Below are 20,145 nucleotides of genomic sequence, written 5' to 3' on the forward strand. Positions count from 1 at the left end.
AGGAAGTTAGGGAGGAAATGACACACACACACAATATATATTATGAGGACACCTTTGTACACAGAAGGTATTCCTATTTATACATATTATTTATACCCTGGAAATATTATTTCTTATAAAGTTTTGTTATCTTTAGATTATTTCATGCATAATTCAGACCATATGAGGGATTAAAAAGCTCATCCAGTGTTTAACAAATATGATTATCTTATGAAGTGATCGTTTGTCTAGACTACAGATTTGTGGTCTGTAGGCACTGTGTACCTCAGAACAACTTATTAAGAATTCCTAAAGCAGGGCCTCCCTGGTGGCGCAAGGGGTTGAGCACTGCACTGTGAAGCAGTCCGCAGCCTCTGCAGCATGAGTTCCATTCCCCAGCCCACCAGGGAGCAACCCACATGGCGAGGTAGACCTCTCCTGTCCCCAGCTCTTGTATGCATAAATAAATAAATCTTTAAAAAAAAAAAACTAAAGCAAGGAAACAGGTAATTTGGAAAATAAAGTTTAAAAATATAATTGCTCCTAGGAGATGCTACAAATTGTAGATAAAATACAATGGAAAGTGAGCTGTCTATATGTCAATAAATTTCTTGTTTGGGATACTATTATATACCTAGATGTTTCCAAATAGTCACATTTTGAATACAACATAACTATGCAGCTAAATATTTGAATTTTTCTCTTTCCAGTTAATATGGTAGAGACATAGGCAGAGCCTCCAAGTGAAATGGTATCCAAATGCTTTTGATAACATTTAATTAAAAACAAAATCCGGGGTCTCCCTGGTGGAGCAGGGGCTAAGACACAACCTATGAAGCAATCCACAGCCACTGCAGCACGAGTTCGATTCTTGGCCGGCCAGGAAGAAACCCACATAGTGGGACAGACCCCTCCTGTCTCGCCCGCTGCTCCCTTCAGCAGTGTATTTCAGTCAATCTGCCTATTCTGTTCCCCACTCTGTCTCTGGTGAATCCTCTCACACCCTGCATCTCTGGCCTATTCCCCAATTCTTGTATAAAAATAAATAAATCTTCAAAACAAAATCCTAGTCAGCACTACCTTCTGCACTTTCTTTTCTGTATCCTACTTTTCTGCAGGAAATAGGAGGAAGGGTGCCAAAGAGAATCCTACTTCCCTTCGAGTCAGCAGAAGACCCGCTGGCCACATAGTCAGGACTTCAGGCACACGGCTAACTTGCCTCAATACACAGGCTAGTAGTTTCCCACAGACTGAAACATAGCTCCATTTATATCAAACTTCCTACCTATTAATTGCTGTGAAACATGAGAACATGTCCCTGTGCCAGGAATGCACGGGTCTGCCTGACTCTTGAAAGTGAGATGAGGCACATACACTGTCACACACACAACACTGCCGAATCTCCTTGCAGAGCTGAACTAGGCCAATCCGCAGTCAGAATTGATTTGAAGAAAAAATATGGACTGTGTGACTCTCAAAGTGTCCTTCCTATGCCGACATTTCATATTTTGCCTTGTCCGATTCATGTCCACACATTCCTTCATATGTCCTGAGAGCAGCAGGACAGCCTGGAGTTATTTATTTGCAAGATGATTCTCTGCTCACCTCTGATCATCTCCCTGAACTCCCCCCAGTACCTCTGCCCCCACATACACACACACATGCCCCCCTGGTTGCAGGGGCTGGAAAAATAGTAGGAAAATGATCATCACCTGACTTTCTTCTTACTCTGCCTTGCTCTTTCTTTCTCTTTCCTTTGACTTTAACTTTTTACTTTCTTTCTTTTTAATTTTCTCTTTTCCTTACTGTCTGTCTCATATTATATGGCCCATTCATCATGCTGTACATTAAGCAAATGAAAGGATATCTTTGTTTTGACTTGATTTACAATTCTGTTCAGCTTCATTGTGTGTATGGCCGCAAGAAAAAACACAATACCTTTGGGCAGCATCCGATTCATCAGGAAATTCCTCCTGCCCTGATGTGTGGGTGGGGAGAACGTGGGTGATGGGATCCAGATGCACGGCTGCCCTCCGCCCCTAATGCAGATGTGTTTTATATGCACATGCCCAGATGATGACCCCTCTGGCATTATTAATGCATCCCAGCTGCCAGTCTTCCTCCTTTGCATGCATGCACCTCGATTTCACATATTTCATGTGTTTATTTATGAGACACAACATTCCTACGTTTCATATGTGGCAGTTAGTATTAAAAATGAGAAGTTTTGACTGCTCTGGAAATTGATAAAGCATCTTTCAAATTGCAATGAAATATTGACCCTCATTCCAAAATAGCTTCTTGTACAATTATTGAATTCATAATGCAAGTTTCTGACTATTCCCTCTGTATGTTAGGAAAGTATGACACTGGGTATGCACTTTAAAGATAACTAATAAATTAAATGTTTGCATTCTAGTACATTATAATGATCTTTTGCTCTTCATTTCTGATTCTCAAGCCTATGTTTTAGGCTTGAACATTTGAACATTTTATTTGAACATTTTATTCATTTGAACATTTTATTCACTATTAATTAAAACCCAAACATCCCATAAGAGAAATATGGGATCTTCTAAAAATGGGTGGTACTTATAGATCCACAGAGAGAGAATGTGTGTTATAAATATGTAGTCTAATTGTTGCTTCAAACTATCTTAGTAATTCCACTGATTTGAGGAAATGGAATAGTCTTGAAATTTTTGGCTTATAATCTAAAGTATAAAATATACAACATGGTAGTTTCAGTGAATTAAAATAAACTGACGTAACTTTTTATTTTAAAAAAAGCATTAGCATTTTTACAGGTGAACTATAAAGATGAATAAATTCTTTTAAAAAAGGATGAAAATATACATGACAGGTGTTCAGATCATGGGCTTTTCCTTAATTAATATCAAAACTAATGGCATCAAAATTCAAAATCTATCATTTATCATGGAAAACTATTTCCATAAGCAGCTATAGGAAATAAATAACCAATATACTGAGGAGATTTTTTATGGGACTGTGCATTTTAATATCAATAATAGAAAAGGTCAAAATCACTCATGCACTGTGCTAAGTAAGCATATCTTGAATCTCAGTTACCTAGCTTGTGATTTCTCGTCCTTTCCATGTTGAAATCCTATCAAATAATTTGTGCTTACTGTCCTTAAGATGATTATAACCAAGACCATGTTAAAGGATCCAAAAATATAACTGAAGGCCCTTTTTGCTAAGCCACCTCTTTCTGCCAGAAAGATGAATTATACAGATGAACACTATGTGACAGCAGGCACTAACCACTCTTTCCACATCACTGGCAATTAATCAATCGTGACCCTCATTACCAATAAACCAGGACCCAGCCCCATACCCAAGACCAGCCTTGCCCAGCACCACCACCAATAAAACCCACACCTGAGACGAAACTCTTTGCCCTCCGCCTCTTCTGATTCTGCTAAGAAACTGTAGGTGGTTAGACCAGATGTGAGAAAATGTAAGAGACCAAAGGTTATTGCTACTGGTTAAACCTATCTGCTATTTGCACGAAAGGCCCATAGCAGGCGTGAGGTCTGCTGAAGAGTCGAAGCGCAGCGTTCCCTCATCCACCACAGTCCAGCAGCTCAGTCTCTCCCACTTCCCGCACTGGGGGTGCTGGGGGCCAGATGACTTACCTGCCGCTGGAAGGTTATTTAGACTCAGATCCCCGGTCCCAGCTACAAAGAGGCTGCGTGCACAGGAGCAGGAAAGAGTGTGACCCACATCTCGGGCACCTGGGAGGGCAGCAGTAAATAAATGAAAGGTCAAGAGGCAAAACGAAGGGCTGAAATGCCCTCTTCAGGGTGCAGGTAGTACCCCACTTGGATTCAGGGGTGAAGCTGGGAGGGGTCCACCAGGACAGCAGGCGGGTCTCCGGAAGCTGCTCAGAAACACCGTGGCTTCCTCGGTCACTGTGCGTTTGCCCGTGACGGTAACACCAGCGCCTTGGCCCCCAGGGGCACCGTCCTGCTTCCAGAGCCCTCTCCCATCTGTGCTCTCAGGGGATCCCCACTCAGTCAGCCCATGCGAGCCCATTATCCCCAATTTCACAACTGAAGTGAGACGTGTTTATCCCATATCACATAACCACAGCAGCCTGAAGTTGCTGTCATAGAAACTGACCAGAGGAAACGAGGTGAGGGGGCATTTTGGATTATTTCCCACTTACATTTTCAGGTACTTGTCCCCATTGGCTCCTACCTTTGCAGATACAGAGCAGCTCACGGTTGCAGGTGAACTAGGTGTTTGTTACCACGACGGTGACGTGGTCTCCCCAGGGCAGCTCCTAAATGGTTTACTAGTGGACCAGACGATCAGCTCCTCAGTTACTGAACGAGACCTTCTCTTCACTTCTCTGACAGCTGGTGACCCTGCTACAGATGTGGGTTGTCCCTTTGTATTTCACCATAAAACTCTACTGGTGGCGCTTTCTGTCCATGTGGGGCATGTTCTCAGTTATTACCAGTTACATCCTCTTCAGAGCAACCCGGAAGCCCCTCTCTGGGAGAACACCACGGTAAGGAATCCAGGCTGTCCTTCTGCCCTGTCCCTTCTATTTTAAAATGTGTATTTAATGCCCGTGATCCTGGGTGTTGCCCTGCGTTTGCCTATGGTAGCAACCTATTTGGAGATTAGCGGTGCCATTAGTTCACATCCATTACTCAATGGCAAGTCAGACATGCCTGTAAACTGTATCACTTCAGATGTCAGCCAGGGAAGGCCAGAAGGAAGAAAGTGAACGTATTGTTAAAAATTCTAGAGCACTGTTTCATATTTATTTTTCATCTGGCATTTTGTTTTATTCCACTTGAAACTGTGTCACACACATTTCAAAAGAGAGAAAGAGTTACAAGAGTTTATTTCCATCTGAAATTGTCTGTAAATCATAGCTAATGGACAATTACTCTCATGATAAGTGAGGCTTTAATATGCCGATGATCATTTAATTACCACCTGCTGACCTCCACATTCATGTAATTCTACCATATTGTTTACAAATTGTCCCAAAGTGCCTTTAACCTCATGATGTGGCCCCATTTGCTTTCACACTCCTTACACTGCGGATAAAATTTGAATTCAATCCAGATAAAATGGATAAGATAAAGAGAAAATGTGTAAAATGTGAAATGGTAATAAAACAGTGTCAATTTTTTATCTGTGTTGGAGAATAAATCACAAGCTCCTGTGAAACAGTTTCATGATTATCTAGCCATCTAGGTATTTGTTTTCCTTCTTCTTAAAAGCAGGAGACACAAATACCAAGTATTCCTTCTAGTTGGGAGAAGGAGAAGTATTCAACGGGAAAAGTCAGACATAATGATAACGATTAAAATGCAAATAAATGACTGTAGGTTTATGAGTATTTTAATCAATTCCACTTTGGGATGAGCTTTGGGGTAGTTTGGAGACCTACTTAATCAGTCATATTTGGGTCTTAGAGAATCTTTGTATGACCTGGTTTCCACATCAGGAAGTAGACACAGGAACCCTATTTTCTTACACTGTGTTGTGTGTTAAGGCTTGTGAAAGTAATTTAAGTTTTTGATGAACTGAAATGTAATTGTTTCCACGCTCTGAATATAATCTATATTGCATGCAATTGCAAATCATTCACTTTCCCACTGTCTAATGAATTATCTGAGCTAAAAGCAGTATTTCTCAATCAATGCAGAGGGACTTCACTACAAGAAATAGCCAAGCACTTCCCCATTCCACACCTCAGCTATCTCAGATGCCAGGCCCCCTGCCCTCTACTTCTAGCCCACTGGGCATTCATGTCAACCTCCTCCCGCCTGCACAGCATCGTCAGAGTCAGGACACTCCATGACAGTCTAGAGCAGACCCAACTCTGCAGAGGCTTGCAAACATACTGAAAAATGTTCTGGGCATGAGCCCTCTCTGCTCTAGCAGACGGGAGAGCAAAAGCCATCACCTGAGACTTGAGGTCTCAGTTGAAACAACGCTGAAAACTCTGTCTACTAGTTAAAGGATTTAAGCCAGAGGCACCCAGTGTTGCCTTTCCACACCGAATTCTTTAGCAAGTCAGAGGTTCAACCCCAGCATTGCCTTTCTTTGCACATGGATCGCATCAACGTATCTTTAGGTTAAAGCAACTTAGAACTAGAAGCCCTATGTCAAGAACAATTACATTTTATTTTTCTTTCTTTCTTTTTTTTTTTTAAGGCAGGGTTCTTTCTTTCTTTCTTTATTTCTTTCTTTATTTATTTATACAAGCACTGGGTACAGTCAGAAGCGCGGGAGGGTGAGAGAATTCACCAGAGCCAGAGCGGGGAGCAGAGCAGGCAGAAGGACCGACGTACACTGCTGAGGGGAGCAGCGGGCGGCAGAAGAGGTCTGTGCGCCATGTGGGACCCTCCTGGTGGCCGGGGAGCAGCCGGGGATCGAACAGGCGCTGCAGAGGCTGCGGGCAGCCTCGCAACCCAGAGCTCAACCGCTGTGCCACCGGGGAGGCCCAAGAACAATTACATTTTAAATGTCAGTGATTCGCTGTCTAGATAAACAAATCCAAACTTGTGATAGTTGAAAGGAGCTCCCAGAGTAAATTCTGTCAATTACTCCCCAGGTTTCAATCCTCACTTTGATTACCTAATAAACTTTTTGTCTCACTATCATTGAGAATTTATGGTGATTACAGACTATTTAGGGCCCCCTTTCTTCTAGAAAAGCAGGCAGGATATAGAAGTCTCTGTTTAAAGAAATAGTAGAGCGAAGGATCTTCATGGCAAACTGGGCTTCCTGCCATTGTGCACATCTGTCAGCACATTCCAGCGCCCCTTTATCTCCTCTGGGTGCGATGGCTAGTCTTCCAGCTGCTCCTTCTCTGTCTCTCACCTCTTCTTGGTCCAGTGGGTGAGCCTTATACTGGGGGGCACCCAAACGGAACTGGGATCCCAGTATCTCCCCACATGTTCCCAGGGAAACTAACAGAACTAAAGGCTCCTTTCTCTATCACCTGACTCTCATGCTCCATCCTCGTCCTCTGCCTGCTGCACCCAGGCCCTTTGAGGAGAAAGGCCTGAGGAAGGATCTTGACCCGTGAGGGTGCCCAGGGGCGCACCCACACAGTGGGAAGGCCCACAGCAGCAGCACCCCTGCAACTTCACCCCCAGCCTAGGGCAGGCTCTGTGAGTGGAAGGAGCAGGGCTAAGGGCTCGGCCCACTGCCAAGGACAAGCAGGCACTGGGCTTGAGGGCGGAGGACCAGCAGCAGCAGGAGGCAAGAGAAACTCCAGGGGGCAGGAGGTCTTCCCCCTTGACATCTCATCCCATCGCTGATGGGCAGAAACTACTCTTGCCCAAACCTCTCTAAGCAAACCCAGGACCAAATGAGAAAAGAAGGAGGGGGGCCAGTCAGGGCCCCAGGCAGGCAAACCACTACTGGAGGTCATCTTTCATGAGGTATAGGTCAAAGTTATTACATGATCATTATTATCCTGTAATAAATTACAATGGAGACCTCCCTGGTGGTGCAGGGGTTAAAGTCTCAGTACTATCAACCTATCGCCAGCCCCTACAGCCTGAGTTCAATCCCCAGTCAGGGAGCTACCCACATGATGCATCAGACCTCTCCTGTCTCGCCCGCTGCTCTCCCCAGCAGTGTATTTCCCTAGATCCACCTGTTCTGCTCCCCACTCTGTCTCTGGTGAATGTTCTCACCTCCCCCCACCTCTGGCCTATACTCCAATTCTTGTGTGCATAAATAAATAAAAATAAATCTTTTTTTAAAGATTTATTTATTTATGCATAGAAGAACTGGGGTACAGGCCAGAGGTATGGAGGGTGAGAGGACTCACCAGAGACAGAGTGGGGAACAGAACAGGCAGATTGACTGAAACACACTGCTGAGGGGAGCAGAGGGCGAGACAGGAGAGGTCTGGCTGGCCAGGGATCAAACTCGTGCTGCAGAGGCTGCAGATTGCTTCATAGTGCGATGCTTAACCCCTTGCGCCACCAGGGAGGCCCAAAAATAAATCTCTAAAAAAAAAATAAAGAAATAAATTACAATGAATTTATATATGCCTATACATGCAACACCTGTGCACAATGGTACTATTTGTATAATGTTTGTTGATATCATATCAGAACCCTATTAATTGAATTTAGTTAGTATAATATACATATGTTTTGCATTTTACATGATATGTGGAATTAGAGAAACTAAGACTAACTTAAAATATTCTTTGAAAGGGATAAAACATTTTCTGTCATGTTCTGTGGCTATGGCTTCTCCCTATATTTCACTCCACAGGCTGGTCTACAAGTGGTTTCTTCTCATCTACAAACTCAGCTATGCATTTGGCGTAGTGGGTTATCTGGCCATCATGTTTACCATGTGTGGATTCAATTTGTTTTTCAAGTAAGTATCACCAATTAAGAAATTCATCTCGGGCCTCCCCGGTGGCGCAGCGGTTGAGCGCTGGGTTGCGAAGCTGCCTGCGGCCTCAGCGGCGCCGGTTCGATCCCCGGCTGCTCCCCGGCCAGCGGAGGAGGATCCCACATGGTGCGCAGACCTCTCCTGCCACCCGCTGCTCCCCTCAGCAGTGTACTTCGGTCCTTCTGCCTGCTCTGCTCCCCGCTCTGGCTCTGGTGAATTCTCTCACCCTCCCGCGCTTCTGACTATACCCAGTGCATGTATAAACAAAACAAACAAACAAATATAATAAATAAATAAAAACATGCCTCTATAAAAAAAAAAAAAAAACTATAAAAAAAAAAAAAGAGACACTTTAAAAAAAAAAAAAAAAAAAAAAAAAGAAATTCATCTCCACGCACTTGCTCCTAACAGTCACCAGGTCAGACACATATCTGGATGCTATATTTGGTCCTGGACTTCATGCACATTGTTTATAGCAGTTATCATTGGTATATAGCTGTCTTTTAGTGAATCCACTCAAAAAGGAAGAGAAAATCCCACGGAATAAAAAGTTTTCAAAAACCATAAACTTTAAAAAGAAAATATACTTGATTTGCAAATTTTAAAAACCATCATTAAAAGTAAGCTTCCCTATGTGATTGAGTAACCCTTAGTGAGCTATAGATTTCCTTTCCACTAAATTCTAAAGTGTCGTTTCCTTTGATAAAGCTTCTTTCTTAAAACCTCTAAAACTATCCAACTCAGTAGCTGCTAGCTCCTATGACTTTTGAATGTTTAAAATAGAGCTAAGGGCCTCCCTGGTGGCGCAGCAGTTGAGCGCTGGGTTGCGAAGCTGCCTGCAGCCTCTGCAGCGCCAGTTCGATCCCCGGCTGCTCCCCGGCCACCGGAGGAGGGTCCTGCATGGTGTGCAGACCTCTCCTGCCGCCCGCTGCTCCCCTCAGCAGTGTGCGTCCGTCCTTCTGCCTGCTCTGCTCCCCGCTCTGGCTCTGGTGAATTCTCTCACCCTCCCGCGCTTCTGACTGTACCCACTGCTTGTATGTATGCATGTATCAATCAATCAATCAATAAATCTTAAAAAAAATAAAAAAATAAAATAGATCTAAGATGAGCTGGATTTCAAAGACTATATAAAAAAGAATTTTCATGTGGATTAAATATTGAAATTATAGTATTTTGTAGGTATTAGTGAAATTACTCCATCTGTTTCTTTTTACCTTCTTAATGTGGATATCAGAAAATTTATATTTTCAATATAGGTCAGATCTATATTTATACCAGACAACACTGCTCTAATCCTGTGTATCTGGCACCCATGACATGCAGCTGAACAAGGAGAAAACTGAGTGCTTAGACATTGAAGGAGAGTTAGAGAGAGAACCGAGCAGGGAAGTCTGAGGAGAAATAATGGACATTGGGATAATTATTTCTATGACTCAGAATTGTATGTTCCCTAGGAAGAGGGAAATGTGCTCTCTTTAAGATCCTCCTGGGCAGAGCTGAGGCTATGTAATCAACACATGTTCTGGAAAAGGGAATGTAAGCACACAGCTATGGACAGATGCTCGACTACAAATTTCCCTGAATATCTCTCACCTAGAAGTTACTCTAAATCTCTCGGGCCATAACAGAGATTGAAAGGCAGAGATGAGCAGTCCTAACCTCAGAATAAAGAAGACAACTGAATGGAGAACCAGGCCCGGGAAAGGACTCTTTTGTGGCAACACAGCCCTCTAACTTTATAAGCATTTCACAAAACTTCCAGAGTGGGAGTTCCAACTATTTTCTAGCAAGAAAGGACTAGAAGGTAATTGTACAGATCTCTGATTGTTAATTTAAGATGTAGAAAGTCACTAATAATCTTTCAGCATGCTGTTTGTATTATTGGAGTGAATGTAAAATTTTTGTGAGAATTTTATTAAGTTAATGATAATTGCCCGAAGACCATTAGCTCATGAGATTTTAAAATCCTTACCCATAAACTCTCCTACCATGAACCATTTTGAGGCATTAACCCTTAAAATGCGGCAAGGACTTTTTTTTCATTATAAAATATTGATGAGCAATTGAATTAAGTTCCTTTTTTTTTTTTTTTTTTGCGGAACGATGAGACTGTAAATACGTCTGTCCCTGGACGTGGAGGGAGGATCATCTTCTCTTCCCACCGCCCTTACTCTGAAATACACTCAGGCAAATCTTGAAAGGATGACTCCACCCCCTTGCTGGAATTCCCAGTTCACACCACCCAAAGATGGGCCCCCCTGGGTCTGCAAAGCACTCTGCCTTTACCACTTCCTCCTCCAATTAACAAGGCACAAATAAACAACCAGAGGTTTTGAGATAGACCACCTGGCTTCTTTCCACTACCAGGTGCCCTCCTGACTCAGTCAGACCCACGCAGGCCCCTGGCTAATATTTGAGATCATTTACGGAGATAGCAGACCAACAGTGCAATGAATAAGACCCAGCAATTAAATTAGGGACTAATATTCACTTTTTAGAGATCTTTGCCTTTAAAAAAAGAGAGGTTATCATAGAGAATCATAGTGTATTGGTATATGACCCAACTTGAAAGACAAATTTTTATTAATATATGACAATACAGCAAGGACCTTAAAGTTAAGCTTTATTCCTGGTCTTACTAGGTACCAACTGCAATGTTAAGTATATCATTTTTCCTATGTTTCCATTTTTTCAAATGCACAGTGGGGATAATAATATGTATTTCAAGAATTTTATTAGGTGAGATGAAATATTTAAAAGCTTTCTGTAAAACCTGAGTTGGACACCAGGTATCTCAGCTTTAGCTGTATGGCAGAACCACCTCTTATCCAGACCCCACCCCAGGCCACTTCAGTTAGAGCCCTAAAGGTGGGCTTGTTTATCAGGAGGGTGTTAGATCTCCTCAGGTGAGACTTCTTTAGGGCTGAGGCCCATTGCTGTGTTACAAGAGAGTCTAACACTTTGCTGCCCATTGGAATCACCTGGAGTCTGGAGCACTTCAAAAAATATTGCAGAACAGCCCTCCCCAGAGGGGACTGTGTAGCTGGCCTCAGGTGAAGCCCAGAGATGGACATTTTTACAAGCTGCCCAAGTCCTTCTAAGTGAGCTGAGCTTGGGAGGTGCTGGTTAGAGCTGGCTGGTCTCAGCACGGTTGACTAAAAACCCTTTGAAGACTCTCTCAAGAATGGCAATGACCACGTAGCACTGAGTGCTAAAATTTAAGGGGAATTTAGAGAAATTTAAATTCTTTCATTTTAAAAAAGGAAAACTAAATACATGAAAAGCAAAATACCCCCCACTCTGTTGCCTATATGGCAGGAAGTATTTTCCAAGCTGTACCCCACACCTCTCCCCCATCCCAAGCCACATTCTAATCTTTTTACACTGATATTTTCAATAGAATCAAGGCCAGAGATTCTATGGATTTTGGCATTGTGTCCTTGTTCTATGGCCTGTACTACGGTGTAATGGGGAGAGACTTTGCAGAGATCTGCTCGGATTACATGGCTTCTACTATAGGGGTAAGTGTTACTTTCATTCTCTGAAACCACTTATGGCGTGTGGAGAAATGGTCTCATCTTACACACTTGCATTCCACGTGCAGAATAAGATGTGCCGTTTGGTGCTCCCAGCCCATTTGCTCTCTGGATTCTCCTTGCATCAAAAATTGTCTCTGCTAAGTCATTAGAAAATACATTTCTTATTCGTATGAAGTGGCTGGGAAATAAGATCTATTTTAAAGTAGAATAACCTAATTATCTGAAAGTTACCCTATGCAGTATGCTCCAATTGCCAACACTGAAAGGATCAGTAAAAATTCAACAATAACAAAACCCTTTACCTCTGCCTGCAACACTGCCTAATGCAGATAAAAGTCCTATTTGACTCTACATAAAACACTTTAGTCTCAATCAGTGCCTCAAGGTAGCATATCATAAAAATCAGTTGTCACAGTATCTGAAAATTAGAAGTTATGAAAGGGTATAGAATGTATTCCGACTGTATATTGTTCTCTGGAATTAAAAAAAAAATCCCTAGTAGCTTTTTTTTTTAACTCTCTTAAAATTAAAATTCAGAATAGACATATTTTTTGGTTAGATGGATTCCAGATTCATATATTAAGAGCATTCATCTGTGTCTGACACATGCACATCTCTTAAAAATGTAGAAACCAAGGGCTCTAGGGATGACCCAATGGCTTCAGGAATTCCACATCTCTGTCCTCCACTAATCTCTTGGTGCACAGCCAGATATGAAATGGAAAAACTTGTGTAAGTGGCAAGAGAGGCGTGAACTTCTGGACTGTTTTCTCTCTCTACTTACGAGGCAGGACTAAGTGGACATGAACTTGACTTTATCCCCACTCCATCTGTTAGTCCACCCTGTCAGCTCTGTCACACTCTTTTCCTGGAGCTTGGAATCCACTTCATGTGGTACAGTGCTGGATCAACAAGCTTTTTGGAAGTCTCCTGCCATGTGTCCATTTTTGGATGATTGCCTTTCTTATAGGGTTTAAGGTGAGCATAAAGGGAGCATTTTCATTCCATTTCCTCCATCAAAAACTAGCAGCCATACCTCTTAAAAAATGTCCAAATATTCTTGTACTTGAAAAAAAAAAAAGAGCTGTATGCTCTCCATTTGCCAGTGAGGCAGGAGGAGATGTAATTTGACAAGGAAAACTAGTCTGTTTTTTTTTTTAAGTTACCATTTTAACAATTTTTTTAAGATTTATTTTTATTTATTTATACATGCAAGATCTGGGGTATAGGTCAGAGGTGTGGGGGGTGAGAGGATTCACCAGAGACAGAGTGGGGAGCAGAACAGACAGATTGACTGAAATACACTGCTGAGGGGAGCAGCAGGCGAGACAGGAGAGGTCTGCTGTGCCATGTGGGTCAGCTGCCTGGCAGGGATTGAAATCAGGCTGCAGTGGCTGGTGAAAGCTTGATAGTGCTGAGAGTTTAACCCCTGTGCCACCAGGGAGGCCTGAAACCAAGACTTTAAGCACCATCTTTCTAGAGACTTCTTACCTGATCCACCCCACTAGTTTTAATATCTTGTCACACCGTCATCTTATATCACCAAATACATAAAACCCACAGCCTCACATCATTGGCACAGCCGCTGGTGATGATGGTGGTGGTGATGGGTGTATGTCTGTGTGCTCACTTGTGCATGTGCTTGTGGCAGAGGACAGGAGGAGCAATCTCCATCCTCACACCAGGGCCTAAGCTCCACACCAGACTAATTAAATCCAAATCTCTGGGAGTAAAGCCAGTGCATCTGCTTTGTCTTAAAAGCTCCCTACGAAAATGGAATGAGCTGTCAAGGCATGCAAAAATAAGGATGAGTCGTAAATATATATTACTAAGCAAAAGAAGCCAGTCTGAAAGGCTACGTACTGTTTGAAGCTTAAGGAGACATGACATTTAAATGATATCCTGGATGAGATTCTGAAGCAAAATAAGGACATTAGGTTAAAACTCAGTAACCTGAATAAAGTATGTGCTCTAGTTCATAATAGTGTATCAATGCTGGTCATTAATTATGATAAATGTGTGGTACAATAGAAGATGTTAATAGGTGAGCTGGGTGGTATATGGGGATTCTGCTGTCTTCATACCTTCACTTTAAGTCTAAAATTGTTTTTAAGTAAATGTTTTATTTTTAAAATACACTTTGGGGGCCTCCTGGTGGCGCAGGGGGTTAAGCACCGCACTATGAAGCAATTCGCAGCCTCTGTAGCATGAGTTCGATCCCCGGCCAGGGAGATAACCACATGGTGCAGCAGATCTCTCCTGACTTGCCTGCTGTTCCCCTCAGCAGTGTACTTCGGTCAATTCCCACTCTGTCTCTGGTGAATTCTCTCACCCCCCACACCTCTGGCCTGTACCTCAGCTCTTGTATGCATAAATAAATAAATCTTAAAAAAATAAAATATGCTTTGTAGGGATTCTAACATGGTGCCAACATTAGGAAGATGCGGGTCTCCCAACTTAGGTTTCTGAAAGCTTGCCTCCGGGTGGGATTAGCCTGGCATTCCCTATCATCACTAGGGAATTTAAAATTTTTCTCCAAATTGCTGAATCAGAATTTCCAGGACAATAAAGGGAAGGGTCAAGCTATGGGTAAACTTAAAAAAACTTCCGGTGTGGTTCTGAACTACTGCCCTGGATAAAACGTCTGCTCTTGAAGGACTCCTCGATGCCAGGGCTAGGCTGGAGGTTACACTCGCAGTGTGCTCTAGGCCCCTTGGAGTCAGTGGGTTTTTGTCTGGGAACCTTAACCTCATGGCAGCTTCCTGCCCTGGAAACAAAATCTTTCAAGCCAACAAAGAAGCAGGAAGGACTCTGACAGGGACAGGTGCCCCACACCTGGCAGGCTTCCCCGGGTCAGAGAAGAGCTCCTGCTGCCCCCCATGCTGCCCTGGCCTCCCCCCCCCCAGTTCTACAGCGTCAGCGGGATGCCCACGAGGAGCCTGGCGGACAACATATGCGCTGTCTGTGGGCAGAGGATCATAGTGGAGCTTGAGGAAGAAGGGCTCATTGAAAACACCTACCAGCTCTCCTGCAGGCACGTGTATCCTTTTCTCGGAAACCTTCGGGCTCATCATACCAGTGCCAGGAGGCCACTTTCAAGGGATCTGTGCTGAGATGGGAGATGGCAAGTCAGGGAAAACCAGCTCATCACCCTCTGCCCACTCCTCCGCCCTGTCAGTCCTCTCCGCATCCCAACCCCTCTGCCTGCTGAGCCCCCAACCCCTCTGCCTACTGAGCCCCCAACCCCTCTGCCTACTGAGCCCCCAACCCCTCTGCCTGCTGAGCTCCCAACCCCTCTGCCTGCTGAGCATCCCATCCTCCTGGGCATCTTTCTCTCGAGAAGTCCTGATAATCCCTGTTGCATAAGAAGTGCTAGAAGAGAGCCTCCTCCTCCAGCCATTTCCTCTTTTAAAAAGGAGTCTCACTGCTGCCCTGACAGGAAGGCTGTCGCACATGTGCAGGACCCTGGGTGGGAAAGTTGGTGAAACCATAAGTGAACCCAGAGCTAAGAAAGGGTGGGAGAGAGGAGGCTTGGCGGCCAGAACAAGAGTGACGTTCCAGGCACACAGAAGAACGCAGGTCACTCACTCAGGTGTCTGTCTCTCATGGAACCAAGGACAGGAAAGTGTGCTTTACCTACAAATAACCCTCTGCATAGTGCATAGTTTCATGCCCTCAGCCGTGGTGTGGGCAGCCAGATACCAGCTTGGGTCTTGAAGAGAGGGGAGCTCGCAGGCAGAAGGGCGGGGCCAAAACTGGAGGACCGAGTTCTGAGATCATTTGACTCCTCTGCCTGTGGGTTCTGTCCCAAAGAGTCCTCTATTAGCTGAGGGATCTTTAGGTATTAGAGACAGACAAGCCTGGACCTAGAAGTCAGCATTCTCTGGAAACTCCAGAAATCAGAAAGACCCCAACTATGCTGAGATCAGAAGCCTGGAGAAAGCAGAGGGTGCGCTCTGGATACCTGTGTGTTTGGGTTGGCCCACAGTCAAGATTTTATTTTTATCTGAATAGAAAAAAGGACATCATTTGTCTTTGCTTTATAGTACAATATCAATTTTAAAATATTGCTGTATGCTCAGTCATTTCAAAGCTTTGGCAGGATGAGGTGGTTAAACCATCTGTCTTTTGCCTCTGAAGCCACCTACTTCCATCAGTAAAACCTAGATGTTCAGAGGCTGTGATTCAATTCTGTTTAATTTGGACAGAATCCATTTATTCAATCCTAAGAGTAAAAAACTCGGCTGAATGCATCTGAAATATCCCAGGAACCCTTCGCCTAATACTTAAAGCCTTAACATTTCAAAATAAGGAACACCACGATACCCATATGGAATACTATGGCTTTTCAGTGTGATACCATTCCCAAAATCTATCACTCTTAGAAATTTTGCAAGTCTGGCCCTCATTTTAAATATGATTTACTTTTCAAAAAGTTGGAACAGCGCCGCTTCTGCCATTTGCAAGTGGAAATATTTTCTCTCTCCACTTTTAAAAGCCCTTAGGGATTGTTGTAAATGGTGCATATGTAATCTGAAATATAGCCACCTTGAAATTTGCTCTGCAGGGAGTATTATTAATGACCCATTTTAGCATGAGTCATAGGAGTGAGGCGTGGGCAAACATGAGTCATATTAACCAGTCATATTAACCAGTAACCCGAGCATTGCTCTGTGGCGATCCTGCCATTGTGGGGGCCATTCAGATCGAGACTGAAGATGAAAGAGAGGGTTAAACAAGAGTTGGACCTTTCAGTGCCAGTTCTGTGACCCTGAACTACATACCTATTTGGAAGACGAGGCTGTACTCCAGCCCTACGCAATGAAGGGCTATATAGGTTTTGCTTCAAAGCTGTATTATAACCTACCACCTTATGTTGTCAAGCATATTACAAATTGATCTCAATTCCAGGAATATAAAATAGTGGAAGCTCTTAGTTGCACATATTGAGGAGTCAAAAACACGGACTTGACTTGTCTACACCACCAAGCTCCCCCTTTTGTTAGGTGAGGCTTGACACATCCTTGCTGTTCAAGGGTGTGTGTTCAGTACAGTCGTGAGAATATGTGATCTTGATCCAGAAAACCACAGGGGGATCAACCATGGTAGAAATAAGCAAATAACAGGATGAAACTCATTATAGTTAATCACTGTCCCAAATTTACCATGTTGTAGAACCTGGGGAAACATATTTGAGAAAGCAATCCGTTTTCAGTGATTAGTCCATTTTTAGGTATCTAGGGCCTGAGGACAGAGATGAGTAAGACACAATCTCACAGTAGCACAAGGCAAAGGGAGACTCGTAAGCTCACAGAAAGTTACAATAGAGCATGACATATGCTCTAGTAACAGTCCTTGGTGCTGGGGTTTCATTCTCAACCTTGGGGACAAAGGGTCCCCCTTTCTGCACAAGAGGATGCCTACAAATAGATTTGTAAATGCCTAGAGTTTCTGAAGTTAATTAAGCTTATATTTTGTTAAAAATAACTGCCTATTATCAATAATTTAAAATGTTTGAGGAAAAACACTCCAATATTGAGACACTAATAGAAATATGTGTGAGTTTATGACCACAAATAAACTTATCTAAGCAATGAGTAATGCACAAAATGAAGAATTGGGAAATGTACAAGAAATGCACAATGAGATGGGGAAATGCAGTGATTTATTTATACAGACAGCACTGTAAAATTCTCTTTCACATTCTTTAACTAATTTAATTCTTATGAGAATCAAATGAGGCAAGAAGAACAAGTAAGACAAAGAAGCTTAAGCCCCTCAGGGTCCTAAAGCTACAGCAGCTTTGATTCCAAGTTCACTGACCTTGGGGGTTCCATGGTGCTACAAGATCTCCCTAGAAAAGTGTTGTGCATAGTCAGTTATGACTGACAGCCCCCACTGCCCCCGAAACCGGATCATTTCCATTACATCATCATGAAGCAGACACTGCCCTTAATATCCAGAAGGTTCCCTAACAATATGTCTAAGCTTTCACGAATTCTGCATCCGAGGTTGGTGTATTGTTGGTAAAAAGCAGACTTGCCCTTACTGCAAAGAGAAGGTTGATTTGAAGAGGATGATCAGTAACCCGTATCCTTTTTTAAAACATTACAAATTTTATCTCAATAGTTTCTGATGATGAATTTTTCAGTCTAAATTGTTTTAAAAGAAAAATAAAAAAATGGTTTTTATCAGTAATAAGTTTTTCCTAACCACCTATTTCCAAACAGTGTAATGGTCTTTTTGGTCCCCTGTGTCTATGGAACTCTCTGGAAAGAAGAGAATTTAGGAAGTAAATGCCAAAGCAGATGCGTTCTACTCTTTATAGTCCAGATATTCCACGATAAGAGCTTTAGTGGAAATGTGAGAGTGCAAAAGATAGTTAAATATGTGGAAAGTTAAATATGTATAAGTAGATGGCAGATATAGACAGACAACATGGGGGTTGGGGAGTGTAGTGAGTAAATACATAAGCAGGAATTAAAAGTTTTGAAGGCCCAAATACAAACTAGAGCACAGCGGAGTATTCTGAGGGTATGTCAACTTGGTCTTCTCCATGTGTGAGTAGGGTTTTCCCTCTTGGATTTTGGATTTTCAAACTCCTTGTCTTGTCTCATCTTAGGCTATACCTGAGCAAGAGTAATAGTGAAAGGAAACAAAGATAGAACCTTGTTAGCTTGTGGTAGCAGATAGGAATTCTGAGGACAACAGGGATCCCCAAGTGAATAAATCCAAACCTCAAGGTCATAGGAAGGTAATGACCCTGTCCAGAGTGGCAAGGAAGGTTCAACCTCCAGACTATATAGACTGTCTATTCCAGGGGAGAAAATAGGATTAAAACACACCCTCCCCCTTAAGAACAGCATGACTCTTTTCTCCCCATAGGCAGCTTTGTTACTCTGAGTAAAAGTCACCTACATTTTACCATGCTAAAGGAGACGCACCCCTGTTCCTGCTCCCCTCACCACCGCTATTGTGGGGTGTTGGCATGGGCTGGGCCCCAAAGCTGCCTCTGAGCAGGCGGGACAGCAGAGGCACAGTGGACTGACAGTCTGCAGGTCTCAGCCCGGCCACTGCACAGTGTGCCCTCTGCGGCCACCAGGCAGCTCAGCACATCCCAAGGCAAATGGGTTGAGATGCTCCTTCTCCCTTATCATCTACTCTCCTTGAATCTCCCCTCTAATGTGAAACAGAGTTCAGAACCACTTTTGGCTAATAAATAAGTTATAAACCAGCAGTATATAACTCTTTGCTATAAAATTGATAATATGTGATACTATGATCATCACTGTCACCTCAAATGATCACTTAACTGACAAAGGACAGTTTGCATCCTTCTATAGTCTGGAGAAACATTTGAATGTTACCTGTACTCTTTATTGAGACTCAGTAAGAGAAAAAGCTGCATCTGAATCACCTGCAGAGATATTATTAATGAAGTCCCCTTGGCACAAGTTAAAGACCCAGAATGGGAGTGTCTTAGCTGTGAACTCAGGGTTTGGGGGATGATGCGTTCCCTCTGCAGGGTACCCCGTCCTACCTGGCTGGCCCTCTAAGGTTGTCAGTCCCCTCTCCCTTTACCTTTTAGTATATAACCCTTGCCTTTTATTCTTATTTTAACTTTTGGGATTTTATTGTAAGCTGTCAACTTATGTTTGGAAATTAGATGTCATGTAAATAGTGATGATAAGCAAATACTATAAAAATCATGCCAGGGGCTTCTAAATGAATGTCTAGATTGACAAGAAAGGCAATGCCTACAAATGGTGCTGCTTCTATATTTGCATATTACATTTATGAAGATTTCTGCTACTGGGATGTACAGAGTAACTTCCTTAACTGAGACTTAGCTGGGAGCGCACACACATTTTATATGGACAGATCCTGGATTGGCTTCGTTATTTGGTGGCCTGGCAACCCGTGGTGATAGGAGTAGTTCAAGGCATTAACTATTCCCTCGGGCTGGAATAATATAGCAGACTTGCTCCAGCAGCAATGGATTGCATGGTGAAATATTTTCACATTCTTGGTCCTCTATTTAATATTGATATTCTTTTTTTAAATTTTAGAGATGATCCCAAGAGTTTAGTTTGATGTCCTACATATGGCAATTTGTCTATGTGGAAAGAATTTAAAGGGAAGCTGAATGATGGAATAAGCCAATAAAGTGTCCTTGGCTTCTTTCCATTACAATCATTTTCTAATTCAT

General features: G+C 42.9%; 1 protein-coding gene across 2 annotated transcripts in view; it reads left to right on the forward strand.

Moving 5' to 3' along the window:
* RNF175 (ring finger protein 175) overlaps window positions 1–19,907 on the forward strand; it is a gene marked incomplete at both ends in the record, with an annotated part of 29,367 nt that extends 9,460 nt beyond the window's left edge. The window contains 6 exons of one of the 2 annotated variants that reach the window (XM_084245231.1): window positions 4,365–4,519; window positions 8,272–8,379; window positions 11,798–11,918; window positions 14,843–14,976; window positions 17,925–18,026; window positions 19,787–19,907. In XM_084245231.1, coding sequence (XP_084101357.1) covers window positions 4,365–4,519; window positions 8,272–8,379; window positions 11,798–11,918; window positions 14,843–14,976; window positions 17,925–18,026; window positions 19,787–19,907 — 741 coding nt within the window. The remainder of the gene's footprint in view (window positions 1–4,364; window positions 4,520–8,271; window positions 8,380–11,797; window positions 11,919–14,842; window positions 14,977–17,924; window positions 18,027–19,786) is intronic. The other variant, XM_084245232.1, reaches the window with a different exon arrangement.
* Between the last annotated feature and the right edge of the window lie 238 nt (window positions 19,908–20,145).

This window comes from Talpa europaea, assembly GCF_964194135.1.
Source record: "Talpa europaea genome assembly, chromosome: 10".
NCBI lineage: Eukaryota > Metazoa > Chordata > Mammalia > Eulipotyphla > Talpidae > Talpa > Talpa europaea.